The 16,277-nt window shown below is 32.3% G+C and overlaps 2 protein-coding genes across 3 annotated transcripts; both read left to right on the top strand.

Moving 5' to 3' along the window:
• Window positions 1–1,506: 1,506 nt before the first annotated feature.
• Window positions 1,507–9,656, top strand: LOC107913955 (leucine-rich repeat receptor protein kinase HPCA1). Of its 2 annotated transcripts, XM_016842639.2 has the most exons (20): window positions 1,507–1,657; window positions 2,132–2,374; window positions 2,915–3,035; window positions 3,125–3,196; window positions 3,405–3,479; window positions 3,589–3,660; window positions 3,874–4,038; window positions 4,144–4,218; window positions 4,462–4,533; window positions 4,641–4,712; window positions 4,819–4,887; window positions 5,078–5,152; window positions 5,411–5,482; window positions 5,601–5,738; window positions 5,901–6,391; window positions 6,482–6,637; window positions 6,721–6,857; window positions 7,729–7,948; window positions 8,361–8,596; window positions 8,973–9,656. In XM_016842639.2, exons 2-20 carry the CDS (start codon window positions 2,293–2,295, stop codon window positions 9,450–9,452), a joined length of 2,880 nt encoding a protein of 959 aa, XP_016698128.2. In that variant the 5' UTR covers window positions 1,507–1,657; window positions 2,132–2,292; the 3' UTR covers window positions 9,453–9,656. The 2 variants fall into 2 exon arrangements, with proteins under 2 accessions (XP_016698128.2, XP_016698129.2); XM_016842640.2 differs by lacking the exon at window positions 1,507–1,657 and having other exon boundaries at window positions 1,984–2,374; window positions 2,919–3,035.
• A 3,093-nt stretch (window positions 9,657–12,749) lies between these two features.
• Window positions 12,750–15,348, top strand: LOC107913956 (START domain-containing protein 10). Its single transcript, XM_016842641.2, has 5 exons — window positions 12,750–13,335; window positions 13,446–13,725; window positions 14,116–14,274; window positions 14,380–14,529; window positions 15,109–15,348. Exons 1-5 carry the CDS (start codon window positions 13,298–13,300, stop codon window positions 15,217–15,219), a joined length of 738 nt encoding a protein of 245 aa, XP_016698130.1. The 5' UTR covers window positions 12,750–13,297; the 3' UTR covers window positions 15,220–15,348.
• The last annotated feature ends 929 nt before the right edge of the window (window positions 15,349–16,277 follow it).

Here is a 16,277-nt window from a genome sequence, read left to right on the forward strand (position 1 = left end):
CTTCATCTCGTTAGGGACTTTTGGCACATTTAGTTCACGATTTTTTTTTTCTAAATTATTTGTATTAACTATTTCAGGACCATTGCAATTTCCTTGAAAATAAACGATGAAACAATTTGACACGTCTTTTTGTTCTTTTAAAAGTTTATCCTCCTCATTTTTAGTCACATAACCATTCTCTTATTAGCGACAAGGTAAAAATATTTAATATTCCTCTCACATTTAATGATCCAGTTTACTCTTAATTTTTAAGACCATAACATCTATTCAAGTTCAAGGACATCCTCACGTTTCAACCTTAAAACTTCCCCATCCCTTAGTGAATTCTCATCCTAGAGGTTCTCTTGTGCTACTTCCAATTTTTTTTTTGAGAGAGAATACTTCCAATTCTTTGAATAACGTTTGTTTTCTCACGAGAATATTTTCTATGGCATAATTTTTATTTTAAAAATTTATGGTATAAATATTTAAATCATATAATTAAAGATAAATTCATTTTGTTATTTATTTAATATTTAGCATACTTTTCAATTTAATCGCTTGATCAAATTCTTTAAACTCATTAGCCACACAATGTAGACCGAGTATTATTTTATTGCAAGTTTTAACGTTGAGCCATTTTTCATTAAATGTTTAGTTTATTTTGATATATATATTTTTTAACTAATGCTTATCAACTCGTCATATTAAACAACTACATAGGATAATAAATATTCTTTTTCCTAAACCTATGTTATTCACGGGGATCTCAACATCCTGCGAAAGCTATAACTTGGAGTTTAGAGGTTAATAAATATTACTAAAAATTTAGCAAACCACGTGTCTAAAATTCGAATCCATTAAATTAAGAGTATTAAATAAATAAAATTATATATTATGATGTTGTATATAAATGATTTTGTTTTAGTTTAATACATAATTTAATATTCGAGTTTGACACTTCTTTTTACCGCATTATAAAAAGGTTTTAAATTTAAGTATCAAATGACACATCAATTTTTTTAATTTTAATATTTTATATAAAATTTTAAAAGGATAAATTATATATGATATTTAATGCAATGTACAATGTCATATATGAATTTTGATTTGTATAATTTTATGCATGAAATTTTAATTTGATTTGAATTTCACAAACCACTCGTAACATTATCTTATTAGCACCATTTTATGTTGACATATTACAGAAACAAATAATTATGTTATTCTAATATAAAAATAAATAAATAAATTTATTTAAACTTGTACAATTGAATCAAAATTGAAATTTCTTATATACATATGAATCGCAATTTAAATTTCATATATATAATTATACTAAATCAAAATTCATACATCAATATAGAATTTATCCTAATTTTAAATAAACAAAATTTGTTGTTATAGGTATTAATTTATTTATTTTTGCTGGAAAGGGTTCATTTTTGCCTACAGCTCCATGGCTTCAAGTCATAAGCCTCTTTGATAGTCAATCTCAGCTCAGCCCACCACTGATAGGTATTGCCGACGCGTTTCTTACATCATAGCATCATTGATCATCGACAGGGACATTGTGTTTGAAAATTCTGCAGGGAAGAAGACGAACGATGAATCCAACGCAAGCGAGAGCGGCTGAATAATTTAACGCTCGGAGTCTAAATAGCTTAAATAATTACCGGTAGGTTTGATTCTCTTCATCAAGTCTTTATAATTTATAAAAAGTTAGAAGTCATTGCTACTTTCTCTATGTTGCTTTCTTGGTTTGAATGTTTCTTTGAAAACGACATTTATGTCATAGGAGATTGGTTGTTACGTTTTTTTCCCAATGACTTCGGCTTTTTTTTGCTTTTGTTTTTAAGCAAGAAGCAATGGACTTGCATGTTTCAATATACCATACAAATTCAATTGGCGGGCTCCAGCTATTTTGTAACAAAACAAACCATCCTGTGCCACTAAGCTTTTTCTTGATCTCATCTATTCAAGTCCTAGCTAAACAGCATTGACTTTGGCATCGTTTACCTCTGTTGCATGTAGCAATAAAGGGACATGAAAGGCCAAGATTTTTATTCTAATCCCACTGGGACTATTTGCAACTTTTTTAGATCCATTCAAAGTAGTTCATTTCTTACCTTTTCTTCTTTTTGACATATAGATTATGTTCTCATTTGAATATAAGGAAGTTGCTTCATGAATTGCGAATTGGTTGATGTCAAATGGATGCTGTTCTTTGTTATGCAAATTTAGAAGCAGAAACCAAATAATTTCCTGGTCTTTTACTCTTGAACTCCCTGAAGCCTTTGGTTGATCTCGCAAATGGGTTCAGCCGTTTGGTTATTTTTGCTAGTGGTTTCTATTCATATCTATATCGTTGCAGCTGAAACAGACCCTGATGATAGTAAGTTTGCCTCTAATCACTACTTATTTTGTTTTCTTATAGCGCAGTTTCTGTTGGTTCTTTTGGTTTGATTTGGAAATATGTGATTGATTATCTATACATGCTAACCAAGTTTCTTAACTAGCAAAGATGATATTTTCGTGAAGATTAGTGGTTAAGTCGAGCAGATGAGGATATAGGATCACTTATGTTCGCCACTTATGTTCGCCTAAATGCCAATATTATTCTTCCTTTGCTTGCAAATAGACTCTGAACTGAATCAAGGAAGTTAGTCAAACCTTTTGGGATGGTGAGGGGTTTTTCTAATTTTATGAGAATGGTTTTGACTCTAAATGTTTGAAGCCTTGCAGTTTTTTGGTCTGGGCTCTGGGGTCTACCCGTTGAAGAATCCACTATCATAAGATGTCTATGTCTGATTTAAATTAAAGGGCTAAATCTATTTGTATTCCTCCAATTTCATGGAAATATATGTCAAATGATTTGGAATTGCTACCTCAGAATTGAGCTTTGGTTCTGATCAAAGGGGAACTGTTTGTGTAGATAGTTCGCTAAGAGCTGTCATGAGTGAGTGGAAAAATGTACCATCTAATTGGGGGAGAGGGGATCCTTGTGATGATAAATGGGTTGGAATTGGGTGCACTGGTTCACGTGTGACCTCAATGTAAGTCGTTGGTGCTTCCACTTTTAAAAATATTTGTTTAGCTTGGATCTTCCAGCTTTGTGATCTTCCTAACATCTTTTCTGTTTCAGAAATCTGCCAAACATGAAATTGGAGGGAGGGCTGGTAGGAGATATTTTCTTCCTATCTGAGTTAAAAGAATTGTAGGTCCTTTTGCCTACTACCTGCTTCTTCTTTTGTTTTTGGATACAAGGGATGTGCTAATTCTTGTAGAGCCACAAATAAAATTAAAATTTGTTTCTTTCATTTCTTTCAATGAATGCTATATCCATTTTTTTGTGAATTAGTTAGATGCAGTAGTGTTCACGGTTATGGTTAGTATAACATCTTTGATTTGGCTTCATTTTTCAGGGATCTATCTTACAACAAAGGTCTCAGGGGAATTCTTCCACCAGCGGTTCAAAACTTAAAGAAGCTAGAAAACTTGTAAGGGGATCTATTTCCTGACAAAGCATCAACGGGAAGCAAATTTCTTTATGCATTTTTCTTAAAAGATCTTTTTTTTTTCTGTTTAATTTTTTTTCCTGAATGGCAGAATCTTGGTTGGTTGTGGTTTCTCTGGTCAGATTCCCGATACAATAGGATCTTTGCCGCAGCTGAGGATCCTGTAAGAATTTGATCTTCAATAATTATTCCTCTAAAGTGACTAACAATTTCATTTGGATTCTTTCTATGCATTATAAATATTAAGTGAAGGACATTACCTTGGCAAAACTTCTATTTGAGGCTCCCTGATTGTTGGCTGTATAATGTTTTCTACTTATTTTTCTTTTACATCTATTAATCAGATTACTTTCATGCTGGCCAATATTCCCTGCAGATCTCTAAATTCTAATGCCTTCTCTGGGAATATTCCACCGTCCATTGGTAATTTATCAACTCTTAATTGGTTAGATATGGCTGACAACCAACTTGAAGGAGAAATTCCAGTCTCGAATGGATCCACTACACCAGGGCTTGACTGGTTGATTCATACCAAGCACTTGTATGTCATTTTTCTTTGTTTTTTATGTATGTTTAGTTGGGTTTTTTTTTTTTTGCCAATATTCTATTTTCTTCATATAGTAATGATGTTCTCCATTATCGACAGCCATTTCGGGTTGAATAAACTCTCTGGTCCAATTCCACGCAAACTTTTCAGTTCAGATATGACTCTAATACATGTGTAAGTTCTATTTGGTTTCTATCAAATAGTTTCTGCAACTAGAGAAAAAGGCACATTTTCAGGACAAATTTCTTCTATAAATATTGATTTCTCTCTCAACAGTTCATGCATAATAGGGCACTTCATATTTGACGCCATCCTTTAAAAGGAGAGAGGGACATAAATTTTTTCTCTCGTTTCTGCTCCTTCTGCATTCATTAACTGTGTACATTTGAAACAATTTATTTCCCATCTCTGTGCCAGGCTATTTGAAAACAACATGCTCTCTGGGCCTCTTCCTACGACACTTGGGCTTGTGAAAACTCTGGAGGTGGTGTGAGTATCTAGACCAAGTACCTGATTGACTTAATGTCGAGGTTTTAGATGGAAGATTATTTTCTACGGGGTTTTTGACAATAAATAAATTTATTGTGTTGGTACAGGCGCTTTGACAACAATTCACTAGAGGGGGATCTTCCATTGAATCTCAACAACCTTACAAGCGTTCAAGATCTGTAAGCTATGAGCATAAAAGGCTGATAGTTTTCTGCACTTGTTTATGGAGGTCAGAAGGGAACTATTATCCTCTCTTAATTGAGACCATTTGGTGTTAATTTTCAGGTATTTGTCCAACAACAAGCTGACTGGGCCTCTGCCTAACCTTACTGGCATGAGCAGATTGAACACCTTGTAAGTAACAAATGCTTTGATGAGTCTTTAGTCTTCTCAAACTGCACTTGTCGTCTTATTTTTGTTCCTTGCATATGTTTAGGTGTATCCGGGTGACATTTGGCTTATCAATTATCATGGTCGTCTTGTTTAATAACAGTAGATATTTTTATTATCATTGCTAATCCTTGTTCTATTGCATAATGTGCAGATACTTGAGTAATAATAGTTTTGATTCATCAGATGTTCCTTCATGGTTTCCGACCCTGCTGTCCTTAACAACATTGTATTTCCTCTCTCTCAGCCTCTTGTTCTTCATCTACTGACAGAGATGCATGAAAGTTAACCGAAGATTGAAATCATATTAATTGTTTCAAGTGTAGAACAAAAATTATTTTAAGCATTTCCACCATTTCTCTTAAAATTATATTAGTCTAAAAAATGCTTAAAGATGGTGCTTGTCTGGGAATTGTAACATTAAAACTTTCGTTCTCACTAGTATTTTTCTGTAGTTGGGAGAGTAATCAATTCATTTGTGTGACAGAATGATGGAACGTACTCAACTTAAAGGTCAAATTCCTGCCTCATTCTTTAATCTTCTACAATTGCAGACTGTGTAAGTATGCTTGACCTTACACATTGTACTGGAAAATGAGGATCCCAAACAAAAAATTGTCACATTTAGGAAATGATCATTGGAATTTTGCCCCCCTTTTCTGTTATACTGTTGACAGGGTACTAAAACAAAATGAACTTGATGGTTCCTTTGATATTGGCCCAAGCTTTAGCAACCAGCTGCAGATCATAAATTTGCAGGGTAATTCCATTACGAGTTTCAATAACACTGGCGGACCTATCAGTTTCGACATAGTGTAAGCTGGAATCATTTAGTGTATCTTTTATTTCCTGAATTACTAGGCTTATATTCTTACACGCCTTGGAAGCTGGATTATCTGTAGATAGATATAGTTGATGTTAAAGATTATTAGTATACCTTTTGACATCACTGAAGTTCTTTCTGCCAATTTCTGCAGACTTGTAGACAATCCAGTGTGCCAGGAGACAGGAGCAGAAGCAAATGATTACTGTAGCTTACCTCAACCAGACTCCTCGTCTGTGTATACAACCCCTCCAATGAACTGTGTGCCTAATTCATGTGGTACTGGTCAAATTTCCAGCCCCAGATGCATATGCGCGTATCCATATACAGGAACACTACAATTCAGAGGCCTTTACTTCTCGAACTTGCGAAATGAAACTCCATATGAAAGTCTTGAACAGAATTTGACACGGTTCTTCCGGTTCCCTGAATTACTTGTGGATACTGTTTCACTAAGTAATCCACGGATGGATCAACATCAGTATCTTCTTTTGGACCTTTATTTATTTCCATATGGCCAAGATAGGTTCAATAGATCTGGAATTTCAAAGATTGCATCTGCCCTTAGCAGTCAGGATTACAAGCCACCTGAACAGTACTTTGGACCTTATGTTTTCACTGGTGCTGCTTATGAGTACTTTTCTGGTAATGCACATGCAATAGAACTAAAATGAATACGTAAATTTCTATTTATTTAGATTCATTTTTTCCATGCGTATGTGTTATATCATCTAGATGGACCTGCACACTCAAACAAATCAAGTGCTGGCATCGCAATAGGAGCAGCAGTTGGTGCTTCAGTGCTTTTTATACTATTAGTGATTGCTGGGATTTATGCTTATCGTCAGAGGAAGAGAGCAGACAGAGCAACCAAAGAGAGCAACCCTTTTGGTATGATAATTCTTTCATTTAGTTCTTTCCGGTTTGATTGTATGGAATATCTGAGGTACTGATCCTCCTCCATGAAAACATAGCACACTGGGATCCTAAGAAGAGCAGTGGTAGCATTCCTCAGTTAAAAGGAGCAAGATGCTTTTCTTTTGAAGAGCTTAAGAAGTACACCAAAAATTTTTCAGAAGCCAATGATATTGGATCGGGGGGTTATGGAAAGGTTTGTTTTGACTCGCATTCTCTCTGCATTGCATATATGCTTATCAAAAACATGCATGCTAGAGGTGGTCTCACATGCACTGTTTCACATCATGTGCAAGACATATTGAAATTTGTAACTTATTGCGAATCGTGATCAAGACAACAGAGAATACGGTCAAATAGGCACATTTATGGGCGCATGATTTCAAAAAATATAATGAAGTATATATATCTGAAAGAAATAGTCATTTTATTCTATGTTGCTCTTCATTTTTTTGAAGTATTTGTGTCCAATATCTGACACATGGGTATGGGAATATAACCTCTAAGGGTTATCCAAATACATTGAAAATTTTTGAAAAATTTAACCATATTTGATGGTTACACTAAGTCGAGTAACATAGGTTTTATTCATTGTTTTATTTGAGGCCACTAGCACTGGCCCCTTTTGCACACAGTGTTTGCACTGAAATTTTTAGCTTTGACCTTAAAGAACGGATTTTTTTTTTTGGCCAGAATGGAAGTTTGAAATAGATTACAAAGTTATTATTCAAAAAAACCTCGGGGAACGGAGAACTACTGGTTGCGTACAAAGAGATATTAACACAGAATAAAACTTTAATGTCATTTGTTTGCTTCAAGACCATGCAGATATTAGATAATTTATGCGTTCATTTTCAATTTTCATGAATGCATTGTGTTCATAAGAATTTACATGCAGCATATTGATCTCAACCATGAAACACGGAGATACTGTATTAGTTTGCCATGAATTGAGAACTTTTCTGAATAAACCAAAAGACTTTTTTCTGGATACTTATTTATTTAGCATGATCATTGTGAGTTATAAAATTAATTTTCCAAATAATTTAGAATTTCCTTATTTACAGGTTTATAGAGGAACTCTACCCACTGGTGAGCTCGTTGCCATCAAACGAGCTCAGCAAGGATCAATGCAGGGTGGACTGGAATTCAAAACAGAGATTGAGCTTCTATCTAGAGTTCATCATAAAAATGTTGTTAGTCTATTGGGATTTTGCTTTGAGCGAGGTGAACAAATGCTAGTATATGAGTATATTCCTAATGGCTCACTTAGTGACAGTCTGTCAGGTATCTTCCTCTATTTTCCCACTTTATTCATCCAAATTGGATTACATTATCAATAATTAAACGGCATGTTACACTGTCCTTAACACACAAAGAAATGAAAGATATATTTACATATATTTGATGAGCTACACTAAACTGCTGGTGTAAGAGGAAGAGAAACAATATAGCCCAGTGCTCCTCTAGTTTGAACTTTCAACCATTGTCACTATCATATCTTCTATAAGACTCTCTCTCATAGCAAAGAATTTCACATTATAAGCTCAGTAATGAAAAGCATTCATCGTTATCCCTAATGGTGATTTTACTTGTTAAATTCCAATTTATTTCTTAATAAGCATCTTTTACTTACATCCAAAGCTTTTTCTTCATTCATGGGTTTACTTATTTTAAAAATAACATTATAATAATGCAGGGAAGTCAGGAATCAGATTGGACTGGCCCAGGCGACTGAAAATAGCCCTTGGTGCAGCTAAAGGTGTGGCATACCTTCACGAGCTGGCAAATCCCCCCATTATTCACAGGGACATCAAGTCCACTAACATCTTATTAGATGAACGCTTAAATGCTAAAGTTGCTGATTTTGGTCTCTCCAAACCTATGGGTGACAGTGAGAAGGGTCATGTTAGCACTCAAGTGAAGGGTACGATGGTGAGTTCTTCCATGCACTGATTCATGCATACTATACTGCCCTTATAATGTTAAAAACTTAAGCACCAAGACCAGCTGTTGCCAATATTGCTCAGCTCAGGCACAAGGGTCGGCTGGTGCAGATAGTCCTCTTTTTGTGGTGATCTTTAGTTTATTTTCCTTTCATGGTAAATGCTGATATTCTCTCGGTCTCTCCTCCTAGACCATCCCTTCCTTCATAGACGCTGAATTCATTCATTAATACATTTGAGTGTTTGCTGCAACCATAGTAATTTTACTGCACGAAATTGATTGACTTTTGGATAAGGTGGTTACTGATGATTCTAAAATGCTGATAGTATGCAGAGTTCTAAGTATTATTTTATTGATGTTGCAGGGTTATTTGGATCCTGAATATTATATGACCCAACAGTTGACTGAGAAGAGCGATGTTTATAGCTTTGGAGTGCTGATGCTGGAAATAATAACCGCGAGAAGACCAATAGAGCGAGGGAAATACATAGTAAGGGAGATGAGAATGTCGATGGACAAAACGAAAAGCTTGTATAACCTCCAACAGATTCTTGATCCAGCCATTGGTTTTGGTACATCGTCCAAAGGCTTGGAGAGGTTTGTAGAACTGGCAATGAGATGTGTAGAAGAATCAGGAACTGACAGGCCTACCATGGGTGAAGTGGTGAAGGAGATTGAAAACATTATGCAGATGGACGGCATGAATCCGAATGCAGAATCAGCATCAAGTTCAGCAACTTACGAGGATGCAACAAAGGGAGCTGATCTCCATCCGTACGATAACGATTCTTTTGCTTACAGTGGAGCCTTCCCTCACTCAGCTGCCAAGATAGAGCCCCATTAAATGTGGGTTTCTTTTACCATGTTTTGTTAGCAATGAACTTAGTAACAGTGAGAGCTGCTTCTGTTTTTTTTCCCTTCCACTGAATGGTGACTTACAAACTCAATCATGTGGGATCTTATTCTTATTTGTTGGATATTATTATGATGTAACTTTTATTAGAAAGAATTCTTTTTATGTAAATAGGTAATGCGACTGTTGATTCAATTGCTTTAGCATATAATTATTATATCCAAATGCATTTAATTCGAATTATTTATGAAATCCTTTAGTTGTTAGGATTAGTGAATGTAAAGTAGAGAAGTGGTGATGGTGGAGACGATAGATATTGTCTGAATAATCACCCTTCATATGGTGTAAAGGAAGGCAACAATTTAACTTTATTCTTTTCATAATTTACAATCTCATAGATCTCTTCTCTTGTCCTCTTAATCATTGTTTAGCTATGGGTGGCTCCCTTGGGATTTTGATTTTTTTTTTCCTTTTCCTCTAAATAATGGACAGTGATATACCTTAACCTCTTTTTCTCTTCCCCCTCCACTTTTGAGTTGCACCACCTTTCCAATAACCCAGGTTGAGTAGGGATCAGATACTAGTGGTTAGGTGTTTAAATTTTTTTAATGTCTATATAACTACTTTAAAACTTATATTCTGTTTTCTCATTAAGTTGGAAATTATTACCTAAATTCAAATTTAATTTAAATAATAGTTGTATTAAATATCTATATTCATTAAGTATTTAAATAAATAAAAAGTTAAAACAAATAATGGATTTGGATATTCAAATCCAAATCCATTATTTACAATAATATATTGAATTCGAATAATACCAATAAATGTTAGATATAATATGAAAGTATATTATATTCTTAGAAAGAAAATATGGATTCAAATTTTAAAGATGACTTTATTAAGAAAGATAACTATGAACTTTAAACACGATTTATAAAACAGATATATATATAAATAGTAAAAATAAATTGAATATATGGTAAATCTCCATATTTTTTTAAGTAAATCTGTATACAAGAAATTGTGATTTGGTATTAGACGCTGGTCCCAACAAAGCTTTATGATTTCATATGCTCTGCTTTACGTTTGCCATTGATGCTTCTTCACATGCATGTGTAGGATGTAAAATTTAAAAAATTCATAATTGTCTGATATGCACCGTTTGACATTCTATTTTTGTTCTTTCCAAAATTCACTGAAAATGTGTTTAATGTTCTTTCTTTGTTTAGGATTTCGCTGTCTTGCAAGATTGTCTCCTCTATGCTTTATTATTATATCTCTACTGTTCGATTGTGCTGCAATTTTAACATATATTAAGACAGAAAATATTATACATCTTTCAAATTTCTCATATTATACCTAAAATAAGAAACAGGATTTTAATTTATAAGGCAAAAACAAATATAATAATATTTCTCATTAAGATCAATTTCAAGTTATATGCAATGAATTTGTTGAATATATAAAATACACTCAAGCTATAACGTATGAGGTGGATTGCTTGGTTCATAAGTAACATCATAAAAATGTGCCAGACTCTAACAGCTTTTATTAAATACTCTATATGGAGAAATCATTAACTATGGATTTTTGAAAAAAATATACAATGTTAATTTCATAACCGGAACTAATTGAAATTCCTATAGAAAGCTTATACTTTTCAAGGACTTTGTCATTTAAGCAGTACTGTAAATATAATTAAAATTTTACATAAAAAATTCTTCCTTTTATAAAAAAAAGGGTTAGTTTCACCAAATACCCTCAAATTAGGGGTTAAATTTTAAATTTGTTTCAAAACTTTAAAACATTTTTATTGAGTTCTTAAAGCATTAAGATTGTATCAATTAGGCCATTCCATTAGCTTAATATCAACTTAGGCGTTAAATATCATATTACATTACAAAATTCATTATTTGAAAGTCCTCACAATATTAGTATTGAATTAGTTAGGCACTTCCATTAGCTTAGTGCTTATATTGGGTATTAAATGTTAATCTAAAAATGCTGTAAAGTATATTTATAATATGTGGGTCAAATTTTAAAAGATTTATATACGTATTTATCACATAGATAACTTAAACATAAATTGTAATAGCATTATATTTATTAGAAAAAAGTCAAATTAAAAATTGTAATGTAAAAAGTATACATATATTTAAAATTTAATCCCCTATATTTTAAACAAAATTCAGAATAAATATTAACAAAGTCCTACAAATTTTGGATGTCTCCTGTAAAAATATTTTTACTTTTAATTATTAAATTTTGTTTAATATTGATAATAAATTCATATTCTACATATGGATAGTATAAATCTAGGTATATATAGGGATAGATAAAAAGGAAAATGATTCTGCGTATTGATTCGCTAATATATACACTCACTTTAGATTAAATATGATAGCTAATTTTGGATACTCTCATTGATTGATTTGAAAAGGATCTCCACTGTCTTGTAAAAGGATCTTCTCACTCACTATTCAAAAAGTAGTCCACCTTTATTACTTTAAGTTTAAAGTTAATAATGTACTTATCTATTTTAACATCCACCTTGAAGAAAATAATGAAAATTTTCACTTTTTTAAAATTAATTATTGGGTTTGATGGGTGCATCGGTGATCATGGTTTGAGTAGATTTTCAAATTTTTTTTTTGGGTTTATCTAAAGAGTAATTTTTTTGGAATTAATTTATCTTTTTCTTTTAAAGATTATATTTTTAAACTTCGTGATTTTTTTTCCAAATGCTATTTTCAAGATTATAATTTAAATTATTTGTGATTTGTAATATTTTACATAGATTTTCATAAGAGTTTATAAGAGATTAAAATTGACTGAAAAAATGAAAAATCTATCTGAACTTAAATATTTAAATAATATAAGAAATGAAAATTAAAAATTGTGGTTACTTAAAATTGAATTGATTTTTATTTTATTAATATTTTATATTTACATTAATAAAAATAATTTAAAATTTTTTTATAAAAAATTTAAAATACTATACTATTATTATTTAAAAATATTTATAAAAATAATATTCTGAACCATAAAATAAATTAAAAAAAGTTATTATCAACTATTCGAAAATTCATGCGGAATGATTATCACCCACATAAACGACTTGTGACAAATTTGTCCTATTGATGTTTTGAATAGGTAACATAAAACTCGGGAGTGTCACGTGACTGGGGACCCCTTCTTGACTCCAACCAAACAAGAGGCGTTTTAGACACTCAAAAAAGAAAATGAATTCCGAGTTAATTTGATTATCTATAGCATCCCTTATGACTTGGAAAATAATACAAGGCATAACTAAACTTGCACCTTAAACTCGTTAAGACCACCATTCTTTAATTAGCTAGCCAGCTCCCCATTGACCTGCCATTGGTTTTTAGTCTGTTTCTCATTTCTATATGTTGTTTTTCCAAAAGCTACGAACACTCCATGTGCATCGTCTTCCCTAACCCCTTGCTACTTGTTACTGTTCTGCCACTAAAGAATCTTCTTTTATCTATTTTTAGAGAGAGAGAGAGAGGCGTGCACTCTAATCATGGACCTTCTTCTGCCACTTCATCATGTGCTTCAATCACCCTCTCCCCACTTCCCCCATTATTTTACAATCTTCACCTTACCTTCGTAATCATTTCTTTTAAGGGAAAAAACCTTGTGGATTGCTAACATTCAAATTTCAACAATGCTAGCTATACCTCACTTTTCAAACAAATTCACATCAATTCATTTTTGCGTGTATATATCATCATCTGCCTTTCTCCACCTCTTAGTTTGATTCTTTCAATTACCAAAAAAAGGAACTAAATTAAAATTTGGAAACCTTGCAAATGAAAAGCAGCCCTGCAGCTTGCGGCCAGCAATCTTGGTAAAATCCCTACTGATATCTCGTCTTTCCGTTTTGAAACTATACATATTTATATGCAATATGTCTCATATATTTCTTCTTCTTTTTTTTTTTTTTGTTGTTGTCGAAAGGTCCATCAGCGACGACTCACTAAGAAGATACGTCCAATATGCAAGCGAAAGCTGCATACAGGAGTTGTTAATGTCGGCTTCGGTCTCGGTTTCACCAGCTTCAGAGACGGACAAGTTGGGGAATCGCAGTGATGGATGGAAGGTTCTGACCCTTGAAAACGGAGTGGAGATATCGAAGCGCAGGTCTGGATCGCTTCATATGTTCCGTAGCCGCTGGGTCCTCAGATCTGTCTCGCCCCAGCAGTTCATCACCGTCGCCAACGCCATAGATGCTGCCAAGGTGATCCTTCAATTGCTGGATGCTCAACATTATTGCTCAACCTTTGATTTTTTCTTTAATTTGGTTTAGTTTAGATTAGATGTCTCTATTGGGTGGAAAAGGAAATTTTGTCTGCAAATGCAAGCACTGCCCTGCCTATTGTTTTATTTGGAATATATTCTCCAACATATGTGATGTGGCTGATTTCCCCTACAAGAGGATTCACACTAATCCAGAAGACAATACAAAAAAGTTAAAAAAATATTTTAACTTTTACTATTTAACCAAAAAATGGCTTCCCGTTTCCTATATTTTCATCCTTTCTCTAAATTGAGGTTATTATATATTTTTTATGACTATATATAGTATATTATTGCTTCAAATTTAATAATTTTATTGTTGTGAGAACAGCAATGGGACAGTGAGCTTGTAGAAGGCAGATATATTAAAGATCTTGAAGATAACTTGAGCATCATTCGTCTTAGGTTTGGAGACAACTCAAAGCCTTTGTTTAGAAAAAGAGAATTCATAGTGTACGAGCGACGTGAGACCATGGAAGATGGCACTCTGGTATATATATACATAAGTTTTATTCTACTTTTCAAATTTTTAATTAATGAACATTCAAAACTGAGACTGGTTCACAGATTAATTGGGAATTAATTAAGTTTGCAGGTTGTAGCAGTGGCCTCACTGCCCAAGGAAATTGCTGCAGGTTTGCTTCCACAGCAAAATAATGCAATTAGAGGCTTTTTGCTGCAATCAGGATGGGTCGTCGAAAAGCTTGAAGATATAAACTCCTGTATTGTTACTTACGTTGTTCAGGTAATTTACACACATACACGCGAGTGATTCACTAACTATTGCATTTTCTGTTTTATTAATATAGATAATGCAGGTTGAGTTTTAAGTATATAACGTGCTTCGACTCTATAAAGTATTTTACAAGTTTATTGGTTAAGAGGTACATCATATAAATTAGATATTGTCCTCATTCATGGTTTTATCTTTTGACTCTATTGAAAGAACTAATAGATTCATTCAATGGGGAGACTAAACTCTCGACTAAAGACAACACTTAACTTGTTTAATGTATCTCTCATTTGTGAACACATAAAGTTTTCAGTAGAGTCAAGACAATTACTACTTGAAATTACATTTTTTTTTCTAAAAATATTGCATACTTACATTCTTTAAATATATGAAAAGAAACTTTAAAAATTAACACGTCTGTATTAAATATGCACTTATGTTTGACATTTAACGTCAAATCCAAATAACATATTATGCATTCAACAAAAAGGAAACTTAGAAAAATTACTACTATCTTTTATTCTTTGAAGACCAGTATATATTTGGGAAATGCTGGTATTTGATGTTTGTTAGTTGTGATGTAATGTGCAGTTGGATCCTGCAGGATGGCTTCCCAAGTGGTTTGTGAATCGGCTTAACACCAAGCTAGTTATGATCATTGAAGACCTTAGGAAATTGGTTCAAACCACTGCACCACATTGATCCTATAGCTAGTGGTGGAAAGAAAGAACAGAGTGCTATTATTATATATGATGCCGATTATATAATTCCAACTTGCTACTCTGTTATTATATCTCAGTTTTACTTTCTAATATACTCAAATTTATATGATCTGACGAGACAAAGCGCATAATTTAAGGAGAAAATTTAAAGTGGTCGGACTTATTATATTCTTACATTGATAATAATATCAATACTAATTGAACTAAAATTTTATCGACAAAAATCTGAAAATTTTATTAAAAGTGTTCAATAAAATTTTAAATTGAACTACTATAACATATATCTAAATACATTTAAATTCATCTCTTCTTAATTGTTTAGAGAATAATAATATCAAATTAGAATTCCGTAAATTTAAAATTTTATTAAAAGTTAATGACGTCAGTGAATTGAAATACACATAATCTTGAATGTAATAAGAAGAGTCACAAATTTGTAAACTTAATTTGGGCATTCCATGAGTTGTTTTGTTGCCTCCTCGTCTATCATGTTAGAAATTTGCAATTTTCAAAATATTTGTCCTGAGTGCGATAAGACCCGATTCATGGTAGTTTTGAATTAATCATTTATGGACAATGAGTTTCTACCCTAAAATGTGATTTACCAAATGTGTTTTTATGAAATTATTTATAAAAATATAATTTATATAAAACAATCCCAATCAGTGCAATTTATTTGGTTTTTATTCTAAATAAAATATGTACACATTAAATAATTATTATTAAATTTTATTTTAATATATGTAATATTATCGTACCGCATAATTTTTATTTAGCAAACATGATAAATAAATATGATTATTATAATAATTGCTACCCATGCACACGGGTTTGCTTTCATTGTTAAAAAAATGCTTAATAATAATTAAAATTCAAACCTATTAGATAAATAAATAAATAAATAAAGTCCATGAATTGTCTTAATTATCATACATCTTTTAATATCATTTTAAATAATAATAATTTAATATATTAATTAAAAAATAAAATTAAATATGAAAAAAGGAGACAAGACCACAGGTAAGTTATGTAAGAAAT

This window comes from Gossypium hirsutum, chromosome A05 (genome assembly GCF_007990345.1).
Source record: "Gossypium hirsutum isolate 1008001.06 chromosome A05, Gossypium_hirsutum_v2.1, whole genome shotgun sequence".
NCBI classification, from domain to species: Eukaryota; Viridiplantae; Streptophyta; class Magnoliopsida; order Malvales; family Malvaceae; genus Gossypium; species Gossypium hirsutum.